At 43.7% G+C, this 21,218-nt stretch overlaps 1 protein-coding gene across 1 annotated transcript in view; it reads right to left on the reverse strand.

Moving 5' to 3' along the window:
* The window catches only part of LOC143127027 (uncharacterized), a 52,613-nt gene extending 35,337 nt beyond the window's left edge, over positions 1 to 17,276 (reverse strand). Inside the window, exons 1-5 of the mRNA XM_076288329.1 lie at positions 17,273 to 17,276; positions 7,898 to 8,022; positions 6,998 to 7,246; positions 1,355 to 1,460; positions 320 to 447 (exon numbers count right to left, since the gene is read on the reverse strand). Of these exons, the coding sequence (XP_076144444.1) occupies positions 320 to 447; positions 1,355 to 1,460; positions 6,998 to 7,246; positions 7,898 to 8,022; positions 17,273 to 17,276 (612 nt within the window). The remainder of the gene's footprint in view (positions 1 to 319; positions 448 to 1,354; positions 1,461 to 6,997; positions 7,247 to 7,897; positions 8,023 to 17,272) is intronic.
* Between the last annotated feature and the right edge of the window lie 3,942 nt (positions 17,277 to 21,218).

Raw genomic sequence — 21,218 nt, forward strand, 5'->3', positions numbered from 1 at the left:
ATTGTGTAACCCCAGTTGCTGCAGGAGTTGGTGCTGGTGTTACTGCAGTTGTGGGAGATTGTGTTTCTCTAGTTGTAGTTGATTTTTTAGCCCCAGTTGCAATTGCTTCAGTTGCTGCAGTATTTGGTGATTGTGTTGTTGCAGTTGTGGGTGATGGTGTTGCTCTAGTTGTAGTTGACTGTGTAGCCCCAGTTTCTTCAGTTGCTGTAGTTGTGGGTGCTGGTGTTGCTGCAGTTGTGGGTGATTGTGTAGCCCCAGTTGCTACAGTTGCTGCAGTTGTGGATGATTGTGTTGCTGCAGTTGAGGGTGATTGTGTAGCCCCAGTTGCTGCAGTAGTTGGTAATTGTGTTGCTGCAGTTGTGGGTGATTGTGTTGCTCTAGTTGTAGTTGATTGTGTAGTCCCTGTTGCACTTGCTTCAGTTGCTTCAGTTTTGGGTGATGGTGTTGCTACAGTTGTGGGTGATTGTGTTGCTGTAGTTGTAGTTGATTGTGTAGCCCCAGTTGCAGTTGCTTTAGTTGCTTTAGTTGTGGGTGCTGGTGATGCAGTAGTTCTGGGTGATTGTGTTGCTGCAGTTCTGGGTGATTGTGTTGCTGCAGTTGTAGTTGATTGTGTTGCTGCAGTTGTAGTTGATTGTGTAGCCCCAGTTGCAGTTGCTTCAGTTGCTGCAGTTGTGGGTGATTGTGTTTCTGCAGTTGTAGTTGATTGTGTAGCCCCAGTTTCAGTTGCTTCAGTTACTGCAGTTGTGGGTGATTGTGTAGCTGCAGTTGTAGTTGATTGTGTAGCCCCAGTTGCTTCAGTTGCTGCAGTTGTGGGTGATTGTGTTTCTGCAGTTGTAGTTGATTGTGTAGCCCCAGTTTCAGTTGCTTCAGTTACTGCAGTTGTGGGTGATTGTGTAGCTGCAGTTGTAGTTGATTGTGTAGCCCCAGTTGCTTCAGTTGCTGCAGTTGTGGGTGATTGTGTAGTCCCAGTTGCTTCAGTTGCTGCAGTTGTGGGGGATTGTGTAGCCCCAGTTGCAGTTGCTTCAGTTGCTGCAGTTGTGGGTGATTGTGTTGCTGCAGTTGTGGGTGATAGTGTTGCTCTAGTTGTAGTTGATTGTGTAGCCCCAGCTGCAGTTGCTTCAGTTGATGCAGTTGTGGGTGCTGGTGTAGCCCCAGTTGCTTCAGTTGCTGCAGAAGTTGGTGATTGTGTTGCTCTAGTTGTAGGTGATTGTGTACCCGCAGTTGCAGTTGCTTCAGTTGCTGCAGTTGTTGGTGCTAATGTTGCTGCAGTTGTGGGTGATTGTGTAGCCCCAGTTGCTAAAATAGTTGGTGATTGTGTTGCTGCAGTTGTGGGTGATTGTGTAGCCCCAGTTGCTCCAGGAGTGGATGCTGGTGTTGTTGCTGTTGTGGGTGATTGTGTAACCCCAGTTGCTGCAGGAGTTGGTGCTGGTGTTACTGCAGTTGTGGGAGATTGTGTTTCTCTAGTTGTAGTTGATTTTTTAGCCCCAGTTGCAATTGCTTCAGTTGCTGCAGTATTTGGTGATTGTGTTGTTGCAGTTGTGGGTGATGGTGTTGCTCTAGTTGTAGTTGACTGTGTAGCCCCAGTTTCTTCAGTTGCTGTAGTTGTGGGTGCTGGTGTTGCTGCAGTTGTGGGTGATTGTGTAGCCCCAGTTGCTACAGTTGCTGCAGTTGTGGATGATTGTGTTGCTGCAGTTGAGGGTGATTGTGTAGCCCCAGTTGCTGCAGTAGTTGGTAATTGTGTTGCTGCAGTTGTGGGTGATTGTGTTGCTCTAGTTGTAGTTGATTGTGTAGTCCCTGTTGCACTTGCTTCAGTTGCTTCAGTTTTGGGTGATGGTGTTGCTACAGTTGTGGGTGATTGTGTTGCTGTAGTTGTAGTTGATTGTGTAGCCCCAGTTGCAGTTGCTTTAGTTGCTTTAGTTGTGGGTGCTGGTGATGCAGTAGTTCTGGGTGATTGTGTTGCTGCAGTTCTGGGTGATTGTGTTGCTGCAGTTGTAGTTGATTGTGTTGCTGCAGTTGTAGTTGATTGTGTAGCCCCAGTTGCAGTTGCTTCAGTTGCTGCAGTTGTGGGTGATTGTGTTTCTGCAGTTGTAGTTGATTGTGTAGCCCCAGTTTCAGTTGCTTCAGTTACTGCAGTTGTGGGTGATTGTGTAGCTGCAGTTGTAGTTGATTGTGTAGCCCCAGTTGCTTCAGTTGCTGCAGTTGTGGGTGATTGTGTAGTCCCAGTTGCTTCAGTTGCTGCAGTTGTGGGGGATTGTGTAGCCCCAGTTGCAGTTGCTTCAGTTGCTGCAGTTGTGGGTGATTGTGTTGCTGCAGTTGTGGGTGATAGTGTTGCTCTAGTTGTAGTTGATTGTGTAGCCCCAGCTGCAGTTGCTTCAGTTGATGCAGTTGTGGGTGCTGGTGTAGCCCCAGTTGCTTCAGTTGCTGCAGAAGTTGGTGATTGTGTTGCTCTAGTTGTAGGTGATTGTGTACCCGCAGTTGCAGTTGCTTCAGTTGCTGCAGTTGTTGGTGCTAATGTTGCTGCAGTTGTGGGTGATTGTGTAGCCCCAGTTGCTAAAATAGTTGGTGATTGTGTTGCTGCAGTTGTAGGTGATTGTGTAGCCCCAGTTGCTCCAGGAGTGGATGCTGGTGTTGTTGCTGTTGTGGGTGATTGTGTAACCCCAGTTGCTGCAGGAGTTGGTGCTGGTATTACTGCAGTTGTGGGAGATTGTGTTTCTCTAGTTGTAGTTGATTTTTTAGCCCCAGTTGCAATTGCTTCAGTTGCTGCAGTATTTGGTGATTGTGTTGTTGCAGTTGTGGGTGATGGTGTTGCTCTAGTTGTAGTTGACTGTGTAGCCCCAGTTTCTTCAGTTGCTGTAGTTGTGGGTGCTGGTGTTGCTGCAGTTGTGGGTGATTGTGTAGCCCCAGTTGCTACAGTTGCTGCAGTTGTGGATGATTGTGTTGCTGCAGTTGAGGGTGATTGTGTAGCCCCAGTTGCTGCAGTAGTTGGTAATTGTGTTGCTGCAGTTGTGGGTGATAGTGTTGCTCTAGTTGTAGTTGATTGTGTAGTCCCTGTTGCACTTGCTTCAGTTGCTTCAGTTTTGGGTGATGGTGTTGCTACAGTTGTGGGTGATTGTGTTGCTGTAGTTGTAGTTGATTGTGTAGCCCCAGTTGCAGTTGCTTTAGTTGCTTTAGTTGTGGGTGCTGGTGATGCAGTAGTTCTGGGTGATTGTGTTGCTGCAGTTCTGGGTGATTGTGTTGCTGCAGTTGTAGTTGATTGTGTTGCTGCAGTTGTAGTTGATTGTGTAGCCCCAGTTGCAGTTGCTTCAGTTGCTGCAGTTGTGGGTGATTGTGTTTCTGCAGTTGTAGTTGATTGTGTAGCCCCAGTTTCAGTTGCTTCAGTTACTGCAGTTGTGGGTGATTGTGTAGCTGCAGTTGTAGTTGATTGTGTAGCCCCAGTTGCTTCAGTTGCTGCAGTTGTGGGTGATTGTGTAGCCCCAGTTGCTTCAGTTGCTGCAGTTGTGGGGGATTGTGTAGCCCCAGTTGCAGTTGCTTCAGTTGCTGCAGTTGTGGGTGCTGGTGTTGCTGTAGTTGTGGGTGATTGTGTTGCTGCAGTTGTGGGTGACTGTGTAGCCCCAGTTGCAGTTGCTTCAGTTGCCGCAGTTGTGGGTGCTGGTGTTGCTGCAGTAGTGGGTGATTGTGTAGCCCCAGTTGCTTCAGTTGTTGCAGTAGTTGGTGATTGTGTTACTGCAGTTGTGGGTGATTGTGTAGCCCCAGTTGCTGCAGTTGCTACAGTTGCTGCAGTTGTGGGTGCTGGTGTTGCTGCAGTTGTGGGTTCTGGTGTTGCTGCAGTTGTGGGTGATTGTGTTGCTGCAGTTGCGGGGGACTGTGTAGCCCCAGTTTCTTCAGTTGCTGCAGTTGTAGTTGATTGTGTAACCCCAGTTGCAGTTGCTTCAGTTGCTGCATTTGTGGGTGCTGGTGTTGCTGCAGTTGTGGGTGATTGTGTAGCCCCAGTTGCTTCAGTTGCTGCAGTTGTGTGTGATTGTGTAGCCCCATTTTCAGTTACTTCAGTTGCTGCAGTTGCTTCAGTTGTTGCAATAGTTGGTGATTGTGTTGCTGCAGTTGTGGGTGATTGTGTTGCTCTTGTAGTTGATTGTGTAGCCCCAGCTGCAGTTGATTCAGTTGCTGCAGTTGTGGGTGCTGGCGTTGCTGCAGTTGTTGGTGCTGGTGTTACTGTAGTTATGGGTGATTGTGTTGCTGCAGTTGTGGGTGATTGTGTAGCCCCATTTTCTTCAGTTGCTGCAGTAGTTGGGGATTGAGTTGCTCCAGTTGTGGGTGATTGTGTTCCTGCAGTTGATTGTGTAGCCCCAGTTGCAGTTGCTACAGTTGCTGCAGTTGTTGGTGCTGGTGTTGCTGCAGTAGTGGGTGATTGTGTAGCCCCAGTTGCTGCAGTAGTTGGTGATTGTGTTGCTGCAGTTGTGGGTGATTGTGTTGCTGCAGTTGTGGGTGATAGTGTTGCTCTAGTTGTAGTTGATTGTGTAGCCCCAGCTGCAGTTGCTTCAGTTGATGCAGTTGTGGGTGCTGGTGTTGCTGCAGTTGTGGGTGATTGTGCTGCCGCAGTTATGGGTGATTGTGTAGCCCCAGTTGCTTCAGTTGCTGCAGTAGTTGGTGATTGTGTTGTTGCAGTTGTGGGTGATGGTGTTGCTCTAGTTGTAGTTGACTGTGTAGCCCCAGTTTCTTCAGTTGTTGTAGTTGTGGGTGCTGGTGTTGCTGCAGTTGTGGGTGATTGTGTAGCCCCATTTGCTACAGTTGCTGCAGTTGTGGATGATTGTTTTGCTGCAGTTGAGGGTGATTGTGTAGCCCCAGTTGCTGCAGTAGTTGGTAATTGTGTTGCTGCAGTTGTGGGTGATTGTGTTGCTCTAGTTGTAGTTGATTGTGTAGTCACTGTTGCACTTGCTTCAGTTGCTTCAGTTTTGGGTGATGGTGTTGCTACAATTGTGGGTGATTGTGTTGCTGTAGTTGTAGTTGATTGTGTAGCCCCAGTTGCAGTTGCTTTAGTTGCTTTAGTTGTGGGTGCTGGTGATGCAGTAGTTCTGGGTGATTGTGTTGCTGCAGTTGTGGGTGATTGTGTTGCTGCAGTTGTGGATGATTGTGTTGCTGCAGTTGTAGTTGATTGTGTTGCTGCAGTTGTAGTTGATTGTGTAGCCCCAGTTGCAGTTGCTTCAGTTGCTGCAGTTGTGGGTGATTGTGTTTCTGCAGTTGTAGTTGATTGTGTAGTCCCAGTTTCAGTTGCTTCAGTTGCTGCAGTTGTGGGTGCTGGTGTTGCTGCAGTAGTGGGTGATTGTGTAGCCCCAGTTGCTTCAGTTGTTGCAGTAGTCGGTGATTGTGTTACTGCAGTTGTGGGTGATTGTGTAGCCCCAGTTGCTGCAGTTGCTACAGTTGCTGCAGTTGTGGGTGCTGGTGTTGCTGCAGTTGTGGGTTCTGGTGTTGCTGCAGTTGTGGGTGATTGTGTTGCTGCAGTTGCGGGGGACTGTGTAGCCCCAGTTTCTTCAGTTGCTGCAGTTGTAGTTGATTGTGTAACCCCAGTTGCAGTTGCTTCAGTTGCTGCATTTGTGGGTGCTGGTGTTGCTGCAGTTGTGGGTGATTGTGTAGCCCCAGTTGCTTCAGTTGCTGCAGTTGTGTGTGATTGTGTAGCCCCATTTTCAGTTACTTCAGTTGCTGCAGTTGCTTCAGTTGTTGCAATAGTTGGTGATTGTGTTGCTGCAGTTGTGGGTGATTGTGTTGCTCTTGTAGTTGATTGTGTAGCCCCAGCTGCAGTTGATTCAGTTGCTGCAGTTGTGGGTGCTGGCGTTGCTGCAGTTGTTGGTGCTGGTGTTACTGTAGTTATGGGTGATTGTGTTGCTGCAGTTGTGGGTGATTGTGTAGCCCCAGTTTCTTCAGTTGCTGCAGTAGTTGGTGATTGAGTTGCTCCAGTTGTGGGTGATTGTGTTGCTGCAGTTGATTGTGTAGCCTCAGTTGTAGTTGCTACAGTTGCTGCAGTTGTTGGTGCTGGTGTTGCTGCAGTAGTGGGTGATTTTGTAGCCCCAGTTGCTGCAGTAGTTGGTGATTGTGTTGCTGCAGTTGTGGGTGATTGTGTTGCTGCAGTTGTGGGTGATAGTGTTGCTCTAGTTGTAGTTGATTGTGTAGCCCCAGCTGCAGTTGCTTCAGTTGATGCAGTTGTGGGTGCTGGTGTTGCTGCAGTTGTGGGTGAATGTGCTGCCGCAGTTATAGGTGATTGTGTAGCCCCAGTTGCTTCAGTTGCTGCAGTAGTTGGTGATTGTGTTGCTCTAGTTGTAGGTGATTGTGTACCCGCAGTTGCAGTTGCTTCAGTTGCTGCAGTTGTTGGTGCTGATGTTGCTGCAGTTGTGGGTGATTGTGTAGCCCCAGTTGCTAAAATAGTTGGTGATTGTGTTGCTGCAGTTGTGGGTGATTGTGTAGCCCCAGTTGCTCCAGGAGTGGATGCTGGTGTTGTTGCTGTTGTGGGTGATTGTGTAACCCCAGTTGCTGCAGGAGTTGGTGCTGGTGTTACTGCAGTTGTGGGAGATTGCGTTTCTCTAGTTGTAGTTGATTTTGTAGCCCCAGTTGCAATTGCTTCAGTTGCTGCAGTATTTGGTGATTGTGTTGTTGCAGTTGTGGGTGATGGTGTTGCTCTAGTTGTAGTTGACTGTGTAGCCCCAGTTTCTTCAGTTGCTGTAGTTGTGGGTGCTGGTGTTGCTGCAGTTGTGGGTGATTGTGTAGCCCCAGTTGCTACAGTTGCTGTAGTTGTGGATGATTGTGTTGCTGCAGTTGAGGGTGATTGTGTAGCCCCAGTTGCTGCAGTAGTTGGTAATTGTGTTGCTGCAGTTGTGGGTGATTGTGTTGCTCTAGTTGTAGTTGATTGTGTAGTCCCTGTTGCACTTGCTTCAGTTGCTTCAGTTTTGGGTGATGGTGTTGCTACAGTTGTGGGTGATTGTGTTGCTGTAGTTGTAGTTGATTGTGTAGCCCCAGTTGCAGTTGCTTTAGTTGTGGGTGCTGGTGATGCAGTAGTTGTGGGTGATTGTGTTGCTGCAGTTGTGGGTGATTGTGTTGCTGCAGTTGTGGGTGATTGTGTTGCTGCAGTTGTAGTTGATTGTGTTGCTGCAGTTGTAGTTGATTGTGTAGCCCCAGTTGCAGTTGCTTCAGTTGCTGCAGTTGTGGGTGATTGTGTTTCTGCAGTTGTAGTTGATTGTGTAGCCCCAGTTTCAGTTGCTTCAGTTACTGCAGTTGCTGCAGTTGTGGGTGATTGTGTAGCTGCAGTTGTAGTTGATTGTGTAGCCCCAGTTGCTTCAGTTGCTGCAGTTGTGGGTGATTGTGTAGCCCCAGTTGCTTCAGTTGCTGCAGTTGTGGGGGATTGTGTAGCCCCAGTTGCAGTTGCTTCAGTTGCTGCAGTTGTGGGTGCTGTTGTTGCTGTAGTTGTGGGTGATTGTGTTGCTGCAGTTGTGGGTGACTGTGTTGCTGCAGTTGTGGGTGACTGTGTAGCCCCAGTTGCAGTTGCTTCAGTTGCTGCAGTTGTGGGTGCTGGTGTTGCTGCAGTAGTGGGTGATTGTGTAGCCCCAGTTGCTGCAGTAGTTGGTGATTGTGTTGCTGCAGTTGTGGGTGATTGTGTTGCTGCAGTTGTGGGTGATTGTGTTGCTGCAGTTGTAGTTGATTGTGTTGCTGCAGTTGTAGTTGATTGTGTAGCCCCAGTTGCAGTTGCTTCAGTTGCTGCAGTTGTGGGTGATTGTGTTTCTGCAGTTGTAGTTGATTGTGTAGCCCCAGTTTCAGTTGCTTCAGTTACTGCAGTTGCTGCAGTTGTGGGTGATTGTGTAGCTGCAGTTGTAGTTGATTGTGTAGCCCCAGTTGCTTCAGTTGCTGCAGTTGTGGGTGATTGTGTAGCCCCAGTTGCTTCAGTTGCTGCAGTTGTGGGGGATTGTGTAGCCCCAGTTGCAGTTGCTTCAGTTGCTGCAGTTGTGGGTGCTGTTGTTGCTGTAGTTGTGGGTGATTGTGTTGCTGCAGTTGTGGGTGACTGTGTAGCCCCAGTTGCAGTTGCTTCAGTTGCTGCAGTTGTGGGTGCTGGTGTTGCTGCAGTAGTGGGTGATTGTGTAGCCCCAGTTGCTTCAGTTGTTGCAGTAGTTGGTGATTGTGTTACTGCAGTTGTGGGTGATTGTGTAGCCCCAGTTGCTGCAGTTGCTACAGTTGCTGCAGTTGTGGGTGCTGGTGTTGCTGCAGTTGTGGGTTCTGGTGTTGCTGCAGTTGTGGGTGATTGTGTTGCTGCAGTTGCGGGGGACTGTGTAGCCCCAGTTTCTTCAGTTGCTGCAGTTGTAGTTGATTGTGTAGCCCCAGTTGCAGTTGCTTCAGTTGCTGCATTTGTGGGTGCTGGTGTTGCTGCAGTTGTGGGTGATTGTGTTGCTGCAGTTGTGGGTGATTGTGTAGCCCCAGTTGCTTCAGTTGCTACAGTTGTTGGTGATTGTGTTGCTGCAGTTGTGGGTGATTGTGTTTCTCTAGGTGTAGTTGATTGTGTAGCCCCAGTTACTTCAGTTGCTGCAGTTGTGGGGGATTGTGTAGCCCCACTTGCAATTGCTTCAGTTGCTGCAGTTGTGGATGATTGTGTTGCTCTAGTTGTAGTTGATTGTGTAGCCCCAGTTACTTCAGTTGCTGCAGTTGTAGTTGATTGTGTTGCTGCAGTTGTGGGTGCTGGTGTTGCTGCAGTTGTGGGTGATTGTGTTGCTGCAGTTGTGGGTGAATGTGTTGCTCTAGTTGTAGTTGATTGTGTAGCCCCAGTTACTTCAGTTGCTGCAGTTGTAGTTGATTGTGTAGCCCCAGTTGCAGTTGCTTTACAAGGATACAAGGAAGTTTATTGTCACATGCATATAGTTACTGGAAGTAAGAAATGCAGTGAAATTATGTCTGGTGTCAGCCTATTTGTGCATTAATGGGGGGGGGGGGGTAAAAAGTGCAGTAGAAGAGGGGTTTAGTAGATTAAGTGGCAAGGGCTACATAAAAAAGGTGGGGGAGGATTGGGATTGGGTGGGGGGCACCAACAAGGAGCACAACTTTAGTTGTGGGTGCTGGTGCTGCAGCAGTTGTGGGTGATTGTGTTGCTGCAGTTGTGCGTGATTGTGTTGCTGCAGTTGTGGGTGATTGTGTTGCTGCAGTTGTTGTCATTGTAGTTGATTGTGCCATGGTTTAGTGTGATATATAAAAAGAAAATGTAATTGATCAGTTTTTATTACTTAAATGCAGAAATGTGTTATGATATATTTGTCTGGCACAACTCACCAAGTATAAGCACAAATACAATGGTTGCCTTTTGCCACATTTTGTCCTGTAAAAGAACAGAGAGAAACATTTATGCAGACATGGGGTCGCAACTTTTCTACTATGAAGCTTCTTGGTCTTGGAAGAAGCCTTCTATTGTTGCATTCCACCTGACTCAAGCAGACCAAAACAATTGACCTATTGCTAAGTGCCACCCTTAGAACGCAGATGAGCCAATGACAGTCCAGCCTCAACTGACTTGGACATCAGCTCGGACAGCTCCATAGGAAACAACAGGGAGGATGCATAAAATGACAAATTAATGGTTATTTATGGAGTTTATTTCCTCAAAACCCCCCGACGGATAACCATGGCCAAGCGTTGTGCATAGGGGACGTGTAATACTGATAGCCAGTACCCCGAGAGGCAGGGCCGGAGTGGGGCCACTTTTCAGCCCGGGAGTTTCAGGCCCAAGACCGGCCCATTTTTTCCATAGTGGTGGAAATTGGATAAATGAAGCAACATTTCAGCTCTTACTATCCTGTAGTTTTTATTAGTACCATGGTTCAACAAATGTGTAAAGGTTATAATTCACTTCAACTGAGAAGTTAACAAAAAATATTCCACTATTCCACAAGTTAACAAAAACAGAAAGAAAGAAAAAAAAAAGAAAGAAAGAAAGCCTTTGAAATGTAGCCTATCCCACGCTTCCACAAAGAGGCATATTGAACTAATGTTTAGGCTATGTTTTTGCATGGGTAGGCTATGTTGTTTGGTGATTTAGCCTACTCCTTTACTACACCCTCTTCTGAGCAAACAAGGCATGTTTATCATGTAGCATAATTGTTTTTTCTTACATTAAATAACTATAAATTATCCTCTCTACTTGTCCCTGTATGGCCTCCTCATCACTAATTTCGGGCTCATCATTTTCAGTGTTCGACTGGTTGATCTGCTGCTCAGAGGCTACAATTTTTATTGCATAGGCCTACACAGATCATGCTTCAGTTTTGTTATCAATATTTGCATACTGCAAAGTCTATGAATCGGATACAAAATGCTATTTTTTAAGTCATTTAATATGTTGCTTGCGAATAGCTTGAAACGCTACAAACTTACATTAGCCCAATAATTACATTGTCAATAGGCTAATCATTGCCTATAGGCTATCTCTCTTTACCAGTTGCCACTTTTGTCTGTAATCTGGAAGCTTGGCACATTTAGCAACATTCAACCTGGCCGTTTAATCCCTCCTGGCCTCTTTCTACATCCATCCTTCCTGACGCTTATGGCTACTGTAGGGCCGGCCCGGCTATCTGAGAAAACTTTTTGGAAAAGACGGGTGATATGGACCCAACCAACTCTTCTTGCGAGGGGAGAACTCCCTCACATAGGCTACAACCCATACAGAGGCAACGGTGTCATGCACAGAATGCGGAACGTGTATTCATGGGTTTCATCAGGTCCCTTTCCACAGGTGTATAAAATCAAGCACCTAGATTATGAATGCAGGCTGCATGGTGCTTGATTAATACACCTGTGGAAAGGGACCTGATGAAACCCATGAATAGCCTACTTTAAGAGAAGATAGACTAACGTGACAAATGTCAATATTTTTTTTCGTCGACCGGCCCAAAAGTGAAGCGGCCCACCGGGAATTCTCACGATTCTCCCGATTACCCACCCCGGGCCTGCCGAGAGGCTAGAAAACGGGGTATATTTCATCAACAGTAGCCTACAGCAGTGTTTCTCAAAGTGTGGTCCGGGGACCACTGGTGGTCCTCAAGCTATCCCAAGTGGTCTACGAGCAGACGTGATAAAATATAATATAGATGAGTTGTTTGCAATATTGAACCAACTTCTATGTAAATCCAAACAGTTCTACAACACTGCCTATGCAAGCTATGCCAGTTTAATTTATATGAATCATCACACAATAAGCAAGGTGCAAAGACATAATGTAGGCTACTAAGCCAACAACGTGGGCACAGGTTCCCTGTTAAATCCCAAGATGAAAATGCTCATTAACCAACTACTATATTCTTACTACATCAAATATTAACGTAGCCTAACATATCTTAGTATCAATCTTTAACTAGCTAGCTAGCATTAACGTCAGTGGTTTTTGCACAGTGATTTGCACGGCTACTCGCCACCACTGCTTGTCACCTTGTATGTATTTTAACGTTTTGAATACACCCATCCATAGCATAATTAAAGCGATGGTTCGGAGTAATTTCACCCTAGGGTCCTTTGCACCATGACCCCAAGCCAAACACCCTCCCAGAACCTGTTTTCCCTTGGTCGAACCCTGGTCGAGTAGCGCTGTCAGAAAGAATCAGTGAGTACAATGTAAAAAAAACGGTCTCTGTAGGCAGTCCAGGCTCCGAAAACTGGAAAAACTAAGTGGGGGCAGCATGTCCCCCAAACAAAAACGAAACCCTGTGTGGAATTTCTCTAGTAATACTGAAGTTAGGGTTGAGCTACCTATCTGGCATGTTTCATGTTTTGGCACAAAAGTGTCTGCTAATAAATTTAAATATAAGAAACACAAACAAACGTAACTTTCTGTTCCCACAAACAAATGTAACTTTCAAATCTATGCATTACAGATAACTCAATCACACCAAGTCAGCAACAAGTATAATTGTAAATGATAAGCTTGTCAAGCAGTATTTCAACTTTTTTGATCAGTTCTAACATTTGAAAATTCCCTTGGGATAAGGAACTTTGAGACAATCCCCTTCTGTGTATCCAGATGTCTATGTCTATCCAAAATGTGAATCAGTGGTCGGCAATTTAGGCTAAACATAAGAAAAAACAAAGGTCTATAAAGGTCAATGATCTATCACTTACCAGCTCCTATGCAGTTGATTGATTTGAAAGATGTACTCTGTTAGCTTTGTTTTAGTTACATAGGATGGACAAATTAAGTCATTGACATTGACATTGAGGAGCGTCACAGTTCTGTAGTCCTATGTATCCCTCTAGCACACCTGAGATTGATTTCCCTTTGAAAGTGATATATATAGAGAGAGAGAATTACCATAATACCACAAGAGATATTTCCCAGGCATTATAAAAAATATAATAGTCATACAGTCAAACAACATTCTCTCTCTCACATACACACACACAGACAAAGACATCAAAAGCCATGCCACACCTTGGAATGTCAATTACATCGTTAAAGGACCAATTCAAATGAATGACAGTTTTGAGCAGTAGCCTAAATGAATAAATAGGCATAGAAAAAACAAAGTAGGGCTAACCACAACCACCAAGCATGCAGTAGGCCTATTGGAAAACATATTAACCCGATAAACACCAATGCTGTGTGAATATATATTTGTGTTAATGCATTACCTCACGTTTTTTTACCAACATCAGCAGATGACATAGCACAGCAAATCATCACTTAACTGGACTTCAAGCAACTTGGATTATGTGCCTCTCCACTCTTCTTCCAGACTCTTCGGACCTTAATTGCACCCTGATATCCAAATTAAATGCCACATTCATTTTTATGTGAAAAGAGGAGTTTGGACCACTGAGCAACAATCCAGTACTGCCTCTCCTTATCCCAGGTACATTTAATCTTATTATTTTGCAGACACATTATGTAGATGCTATAACCTTGTGTCTGATTTAGGAGTGGCTTGGCACAAGGAATGTGCCACTTGTGTCTCATTTCCTGAACATGTCTGTGTGTGGTGGCTCTTGATGCAGACTCCAGCCTCAGTCCACTCCTTATGAAGTTCCCCCAAGTTCTTGAAGTGGCTTTGCTTTACAATTCTCTCAAGGCTCCGGTCAAACTTGTTGCTTGCACACCTTTTCCTACCACACTTTTACCTTCCATTCAAATTTCCATGAATATATTTTGATACAGCACTCTGTGAACACCCTGCCCTTTCAGCAATGACCTTCTTTGGCTTATCCTACTTGTGGAAGGTGTCAATAATTGTCTTCTGGACAACTACAGTATAGACCCTTTCAACAATAAAAACAAAAACAATGCTTGAATGTTCTATTTGGTTCCCAATCTACTTCCTCTGCATTAAAATAACATATGGAATGTTAAAAAGGAAACCTTTTGGGGCCAACTATGATGCTGATAATGGAACTCTCTTGAAAGGGTCTATAATGTCAGCAGTCTTTCCCATGATTGTGGTTGTGTTTACTGACTATGACATTGAAGGCTCAGGAAACATTTTTATTCTAATATTTTGATAAACTGATTTGATTTTCATGAGCTGTAAGCTGTAATCATTGACAGTAAAACAAAAAATGGCTTGAAATACAGCGGGGGAAATAAGTATTGGAACATGTCAACATTTTGTTCAGTAAGTATACTTCCAATGAGGCTATTTGCATGAAACTTTCACCAGACATTAGTATTAACTCGGATAATCCACCCATATAAAAAAAATCCAAACATTAAAGTCCATACGTAGAGTTATGTGTAATGAAGTGGAATGACACAGGAAAAAAGTATTGAACACGCCTGCTGAAATGTCTTAAATACTTTGTGGAAAAGCCTTTATTCGTAATGACAGCTTCAAGGCATTTCCTGTATGACGAAACTAATCAGTCACAGTATTCTGGTGTGATTTTGGCCCATTCTTTTAAACAGATAGTCCTTTAATATTGAAGATTCCAGGGGTCCCTCTTGTGAATCCTGATCTTTAGTTAACTTCCAAAACTGTTCAATTGGATTGAAGTCAGAACCTTGATTTGCTTTCTCTGAAATCAATTTTCATTTTCGTTTGCTGAATGGTTTGAATCATTGTCCTGCTGGAAGGTCTAGCCATGTCTCATCCTCATCATTCTGATGGATGTAAAGATTCTCCCAGAACAAAATGACTCCATTCATCATTCCTTCAACTGTATGAAGTCTGCCAGTACCATGAGATAAAAAAACAGCTCACACCATGATGCCACCACCTCCAAACCTCACTGTTGGTAGGGTATTTTTAGGGTGATGCACAGTCCATATAATGGCTCCAATACTGCTTGCTGGATGATTCTGAAGTTTTGAAGTGCATCTGTAACCAGTTCCATTGATACGTTTGACAACAATAAGGTTACAAAGGTCTTGGGAGAGCTCTTTGCTTTTACCCATTATGAAATGTTTCTTTTGTGACACCTTGGTAACAAAAAACCTTTTTATAGCCCACACGTATGTACTAACCCAGCTTATCAATTTGCACAGATAGGAGGGATAATTTCTCTAACTACTTAAAGATTCCAGTTTGTTCCTTGCCATTCCTTGCCTTTGTGTACTGCTTTTTCTTAGCATGTTCAATACTTTTTCCCTGTGCCATTCCACTTTTTTACTCATAACTCTACTTTTAGACATTAATGTTTGGATTTTTATATATGTGTGAATTACCTAAGTTAATACTAATGTTCGGTGAAAATGCTAGTCCCACATATATTGTTTTCTGACTGCCAATGCTGTTTATTGTCCATTTGTAAAGTTTAGGCGAAATAGGAAGTAACGTTATGGGCCCTATTTTGACGATCAGAAACGCAGCGCATAGCGTATTCTTATCACAACGCAAAGTTTATTCCTTACACTCAAATTTTTCACCATGCACTTCTCTTTTATTAAACAATGCGCTCAGGGGTGTGGCAATTAACGACCTAAGGTGTGGTCTGACACATTATCTAAAAATCGCTATCTTACACCATCTAAAAAGTATTATGCCACTGACCAAGAAAAACCTGGTCTATAGCGAAAGGCGCATATGAAACACAGCTGAAGACGCACTGTCACGAGATGTAAGCAGCAACTCCTCTGCAGGATAAATGTCCTTAGGTTTTTTATTCAATCATTCAAACATTATTGGGGTAAGTGTTGCTTTTTTCAGACTATGTTTTCGATGGTAACCCATTGTCAGTCAATACTGAAAGTAATTAACTGTTTTGTCATTGACTATATAAGTATAGTATAGGTATATATACTCTTTTGATCCCGTGAGGGAAATTTGGTCTCTGCACTTATCCCAATCCGTGAATTAGTGAAACACACACAGCACACAGTGAAGTGATGCACACACTAACCCGGAGCAGTGAGCTGCCTGCTACAGGGGCGCTCGGGAAGCAGTGAGGGGCACTTCAGCCGTGGATGTGGGCATAGGAGAGCAGTGCTCAACCACTTTCCCCACCCACATTTTTCCTACTGGTCGGGGATCGAACCAGCAACCCTTCGGTTACAAGCCAGAAGCCCTAACCAGTTGGCCACGGCTGCCCCTATGACACCACGGTGAAGTTAGTTTCACTTTGCCTATGAGTTCAAATAGTAGTGCAGATGCCTAAGCTATCTACTAATCTTCTAGGTTTTAGTAAAGCATGGTTTAGTGGAATACCTGTTCCATACGGTCTCGCGTGCAAGCAGATTCCTTCAAATTCACTGCCGACTAGCAAAATACCGATGCGCTGTTTGAAGTTGCGCTGCTTGCTGTGAAAGGGAATGACAGATGTAATTTTCATTGGTTTAAAGCAGTGTTTCTCAACCGCGGTGCCGTCTGGCATCCTCAGGGGTGCCGCAGAAATGTGCCTGACACATATCTCGAGGGTGAAAAGCGCTCCCCTCCCTCGGTGCACAACGGCGTGGGAGAAAATAAACAGGGCTTCAGAATGCATCGTTACGTTGCACCGCGATTATAAAAGTAATGGCTGGCCTGACCATGTTGTAGCAGCCTACTACACTACTACTACTCTATATATGAGAGCTGTGGACCAGGAGCTACGTGTGTGTCATTCATCCATTCCTGCGACAATAGAGCGGTTGTGTGCATCGTCCCAGGCCCAAGTCTCTCACTGAGTAAGTCACACTCCTGTGTGCGTGTGTGTGTGTGTGTGTGTGTGTGTGTGTGTGTGTGTGTGTGTGTGTGTGTGCGTGCGTGCATGAGTTGTAGTAGGCTATGCTACATGCGTTATGCATTTGTTGGTCTTCAGAGACAGTGTGTGTATTCTAATAATACTCTACATCTACCTTGAGAATTTTCATGTAAAGGGTGCCGCGATTGAAAAAATGTTGAGAAACACTGGTTTAAAGGATGTTATGCCTAAAACACACTCATGACTGATTAAGAAACATAAGAACCGCCTTTTTGCGTCAAGCGCCCAACTTTTGATAACAAAACTACCCATAAATGTATTTAAGCTATTTTGACTATGTTAGGTCACAGATACCTGCAATTACAACACCTCATTTTTACTTTTTTGCTTTTAACTAGGTGGTGCTATACATGAAATGAGTGTTTATGGAATGGGTTGACATGGCCCCTTAAGATCAACATACAAAAAAAAGGTGGTCTTCCTAAACCCTACGGTTCTCGAGATATTCACAGAAAACTGTGTCTGCCCTACCCACCTTTCGGGGGGTCCAGTCCAGCGGGGAGGCTACAGATCAAAACGAAAAACGATGGTTCCATGCTATCCATGTGGGGCTACATGCCCACCAAGTTCCGTGTACCCCGGTCTTTCAGTGTCCCGGGAATCCTTGACGGAAATTTTGCCATTTTGGCCATGCGGAAAAAAAAAATCTGACTAAACCTATATAACTACGCTGCCATCATAGGCATTCCAACAAGCATTGTAATGTCATCAAGGCCTTATTCAATACCAGGTGAACAAACATTTATTTATCCACACATTTCTTGCTTTTTATTTTGCAAAAAAATAAAACAAACACTGATATGGGTGTAAACATAAAATGCCATCAGCCATTGATGTCGATTCAGTGATCATTTTGGTTAGCTCCCATGGAGTAAATTAAATTGTTTAGGCTACCATATATAACGAACTACATCACAGGATCAGAGGATCCACTTAGACAGACAACAAATGGGAGCATGTTGATGATCATCCCACAGCCACTCCCCTTGCGTTGCAGGTATAACTTTTGCAGGTGTAGGTGTTAGATTACATGAGGATGCTGAAGTTGGTATGGGCAGGAAATAGTTATTTTTTGAGAAGATACAAATAATTTTACCCATGCCGCAAGTCATTACAAGTCAAAGGGGCAAAGTCCAAGTCAAGCCTTGAGTCAATAGCATTAAAGTCCAAGTTGAATTGAAAGTAATTTCTAATTTTGTCAAAACGAGTCTGAAGTCATCAAAATCGTGACTTGAGTCTGACTGTTCAAGTCATGGTATGTCCTGTATATGTAGAAAATAAGATATTCCACATGTTAAAACTGATAAATTCAGTTTGTTGACACTAATGACCCAGTTAGAATTAATTTAGATTTACTCCTGTTATGGGTGAAGGCACATTTGTTCATAGCAAGAAGCATAAAATAACATCTATATACTTTCACAGGTACATAATAATTGTGATTTGACTGTGACACAGCACATCTGTGATGAAGAAAATAAGTGCCCTTGAGTTTCCATTGGTGCTGAGAATTTATCAGACCGGTTTCCTGGTTGTCATCTCTGAGTTATATTCGGTGCAAAGGGGACCGTGTGGGGGCTACTCGTTGTGAACTGTGCTGTAAAGTGTGTATCCATTGAGCCCTGAGCATACTGTAGCTTTCTGTTCCTGTTTATGTAAAGGTTTTACATAGGCTACACTGCATGTTAGGCTACTAAAGCACACATTTTGTAAATAAGCGTTTGGATCGCGGGTCAGGTATCATTTTGTCATAATTAATATTCGCATTTTTGGGAGGGGGGGACCTCAGAAACCTCCATAGCCCAGGAGCCTAGGGTGGTATTAAGACGCCCCTGTCTGTAGGCATACAAAACACCATCCTAATCATTATCATTATTGACACACATTCATTGGCATCTCTGATGAAGTTGATTAGAAAGGGGCTTAAAAAATGATCTTTTGTCAGTTTATCTTGATGTCTTGATGTCTTGATGCTTTGGAAACTGTAAATGTGATGAAATGATTCCACTTTGGTGATAATACTAGCCTATGTAGCCTATGTTCCCATCATCACCGTATTACTCTCTTATAACTCCTGCTAGAAACCACATTCTGATTTCCTTGCCCTGTAGGTTTAACAGGTTTGTCACAAAGAAACAAAGATGTGACATTTTGAGTTTCATTTATGATGAAACGCAAAATGGAAAATACACATCACATTTTAGTCACAAGGCAGCAATTAATGGTCTGAAAATGCAATAATGGAGAGTGATTATTGCAAGAGTGTTGACAAGGGCCTGGCACAAGTCCTGAAATACACTGACCCCATACATAAAGATAGTTTACCCCAGTTGTTTTCTTCTTTTTTGTCTGCTATCATTAGAGTACATAATTACACAATTGCAATGTGACTTGAGCAAGTAGCAAACATTACATAAAGAGATGGTATTCATGGTTTCTTTTCCCCCTTTTGGCACAATTCTGCACTGTGATCAGCTTGGCATAGGTGTGTAACAAGGACTGTTTGTACTTCCTTCTGACTGGGAAAGTTCCCTCTACAGACAAACATACCACAGATATGTGAATTTTTTTTTTTTAATTGATCAGTTTGAACATCTTCTTTTCTGTACATATTTTGCACATTACAAATATAAACATATATTAACTGAATTATAAACTTCAGTTCATGCTTCCTTAGATCAGCTTGTAAGAACAGTACAAAGTCCATACTTCTCTCAAGTCCTAATTTAAATAACATGGCACGCAACATGAAAAGATCTTTGATCTTTGATTAGTGAATAGATGTTACCAATATATTACATTAGCTTTAGTTTTAGACATTAGACTTGACACTTTGTCTGTCAATCAGACATTTGCCTCAGTATGAACTGAGTAGGACCACTCCAATCTTCTATATTTACATATCTTTAACATCTCTTGTTGTACAAAATCACTCAGAAGTTGAGTCAAACACACAACACAGCCAAATGCGATACTATGTGAAGGCTATTGCTGCTTCTTGGCTCTAGCTTAACATTCCAATCAGTATTGCTAACGGGTTGTGCTTTAGGCAAAACTGACTGGTTTATGTACCACTGCCTCAGTGTTTAGTGTGTGTGTGTGTGTGTGTGTGTGTGTGTGCTGTTGTGTGACTTCATTTATAATGGCGACAGTACAACCAGATATCACACAAGAGCTTGAAAGCATGTAACATGTTTAATGTTTTTCTAACATTGTCAACTATTCATGGAAAGGTGTATTCATTGTTGATCACATGGGCGTAGGTTTAGGGTGGGACGCTAGGGACTAGTCCTAATCAATATTTTGAGATGACAAAAATGTCCCCACCAATATTTTAGCGAACTCCTTTGTGCTATTCCGACGGCCAGGACGACAGTAAAAGAAACACTGTCATTTGATTGGCTGAAACCGAAGGTTGTTTATCTGACATGCACAACAGCATCAAAGCATAGCATAGGCCTACTTCACTTTGTGGTGACACTGGCAGAAAAGTGAGCGAGTGTGTCGGTATAAGTTATCAGGGATGTCTACCAATACATAACCCTAAAAGGCCAGTGTGAAAGATTTGTAATATTCCCTTTGCCCTTCAGCATGCACATTTTGCCCCTTTTGGTGCTTTGTAGATCAGCTATGCCACCAAAGAAGAAAAGGAACATTCAAAGCTTTTTCATTATGCAGAGTCTAATAGGCAAAGTAACTAGCCATACAAACTGGCAACTCGTGACCAAGCTTTATTTTACTGTGGAAAATAGCATTAACTGTTAGGATATTACCCAGGATATTGTCACAGGATATTGTCACCTAGCTTCTGTAATCGTTCAACCAAGGTTAGGAGTCATGTTGAATAAGGGTGTGCTGCAGGACAGTCGCATAAAGCACAGAATAAAAGTTACCATGTCATTGACTGTTAATTGGGCTACCAATTTTGCAGTCGCAATAAACAATGAATCCGAGACATTTTCCTGTTCCTATTCTGTTTATGTATGCTAATGTATTTGTGAATGTAGCCTGCACAATGCAAATAAATAAAACATAAACTATGGTACATTTCCATAGGCCTACTCATAGAAATGAACATCGCGAGACACTTATCTCATCTATAATCTCATCCCAGAAAGATTTTCTTTGACTTTGACTTGTTTATTTTCCACTAGCCTAAAACCGTGAGACTGAATTGCGTTAGCCTACGTTCCTCTTAAAGTGACAGGTACTCAATTAGACTTACAGACCACAAATGTGATGATATTAAAGAAAAGTTATCATTTAAATATCAATATGATGTATTCAAATTACTAAATATGTTTAGCTATTAGTAATAACAATAAAAAGTTCATATGAATTCCAAAATATGAAAACCTATGACAATCATCACTTTCTGTGTGTGTGTGAGGGTCAATCAAATTCTATGATTGCCACTGATGTAAATGATCACATAATATTCAATATTACTGATGGCGTCAAGGTGCTGGGGGCCCTCAAACCAAATATTTTTTTTAAAAATCGCAAAAGGACGACAAAAGTATCGAAATCGAGATTTTTCACTTGCGTTAGAACAGCTTTGAGCTGCATTTGAAACCAGAAGCAAGTGACGGAGCGTCCGTCGTCTGTAGCAAAAGGGGGGTCTAATGGGGATGCGATAGGGGAACGACTTGAATAAAGACAGCCAGGGGCGCCTGTCGTCTATGGCAGAAGGAGATCTAATGTCGATGCAAATGCCAATCTACCTAGTTGACATTCAAAATAGCAAACTTGTTTGGCAAGATTCCTAACCAGGGTGAAGGAGTGCTTAGCAGATTGATCAGACCACCAGCCTGATGGTGGCTGTACCAACCCTGAAGTAATGGAAAGCTTGAGGGCTAACTTAACATGCATGCACTTGCACACATAACATGTACTTAAGATGACATGCAGGGCAATGAGCTTGCAGTTGCAAAACTCGGGGTCAGTGCAGGGGAGTACAGGTTGCAGTTGCAGAGCTTGGGGTCGGTGCAGGGGAGTACAGCTTGCAGTAGCAGAGCTCGGGATCAGTGCAGTGGGAATAG

Source organism: Alosa pseudoharengus, unplaced genomic scaffold, assembly GCF_046254945.1.
Source record: "Alosa pseudoharengus isolate Yale_2024_CS ecotype anadromous, Long Island Sound unplaced genomic scaffold, YU_APseudo_1.1 YU_APseudo_1.1_scf_17, whole genome shotgun sequence".
Classification (NCBI taxonomy): Eukaryota; Metazoa; Chordata; class Actinopteri; order Clupeiformes; family Clupeidae; genus Alosa; species Alosa pseudoharengus.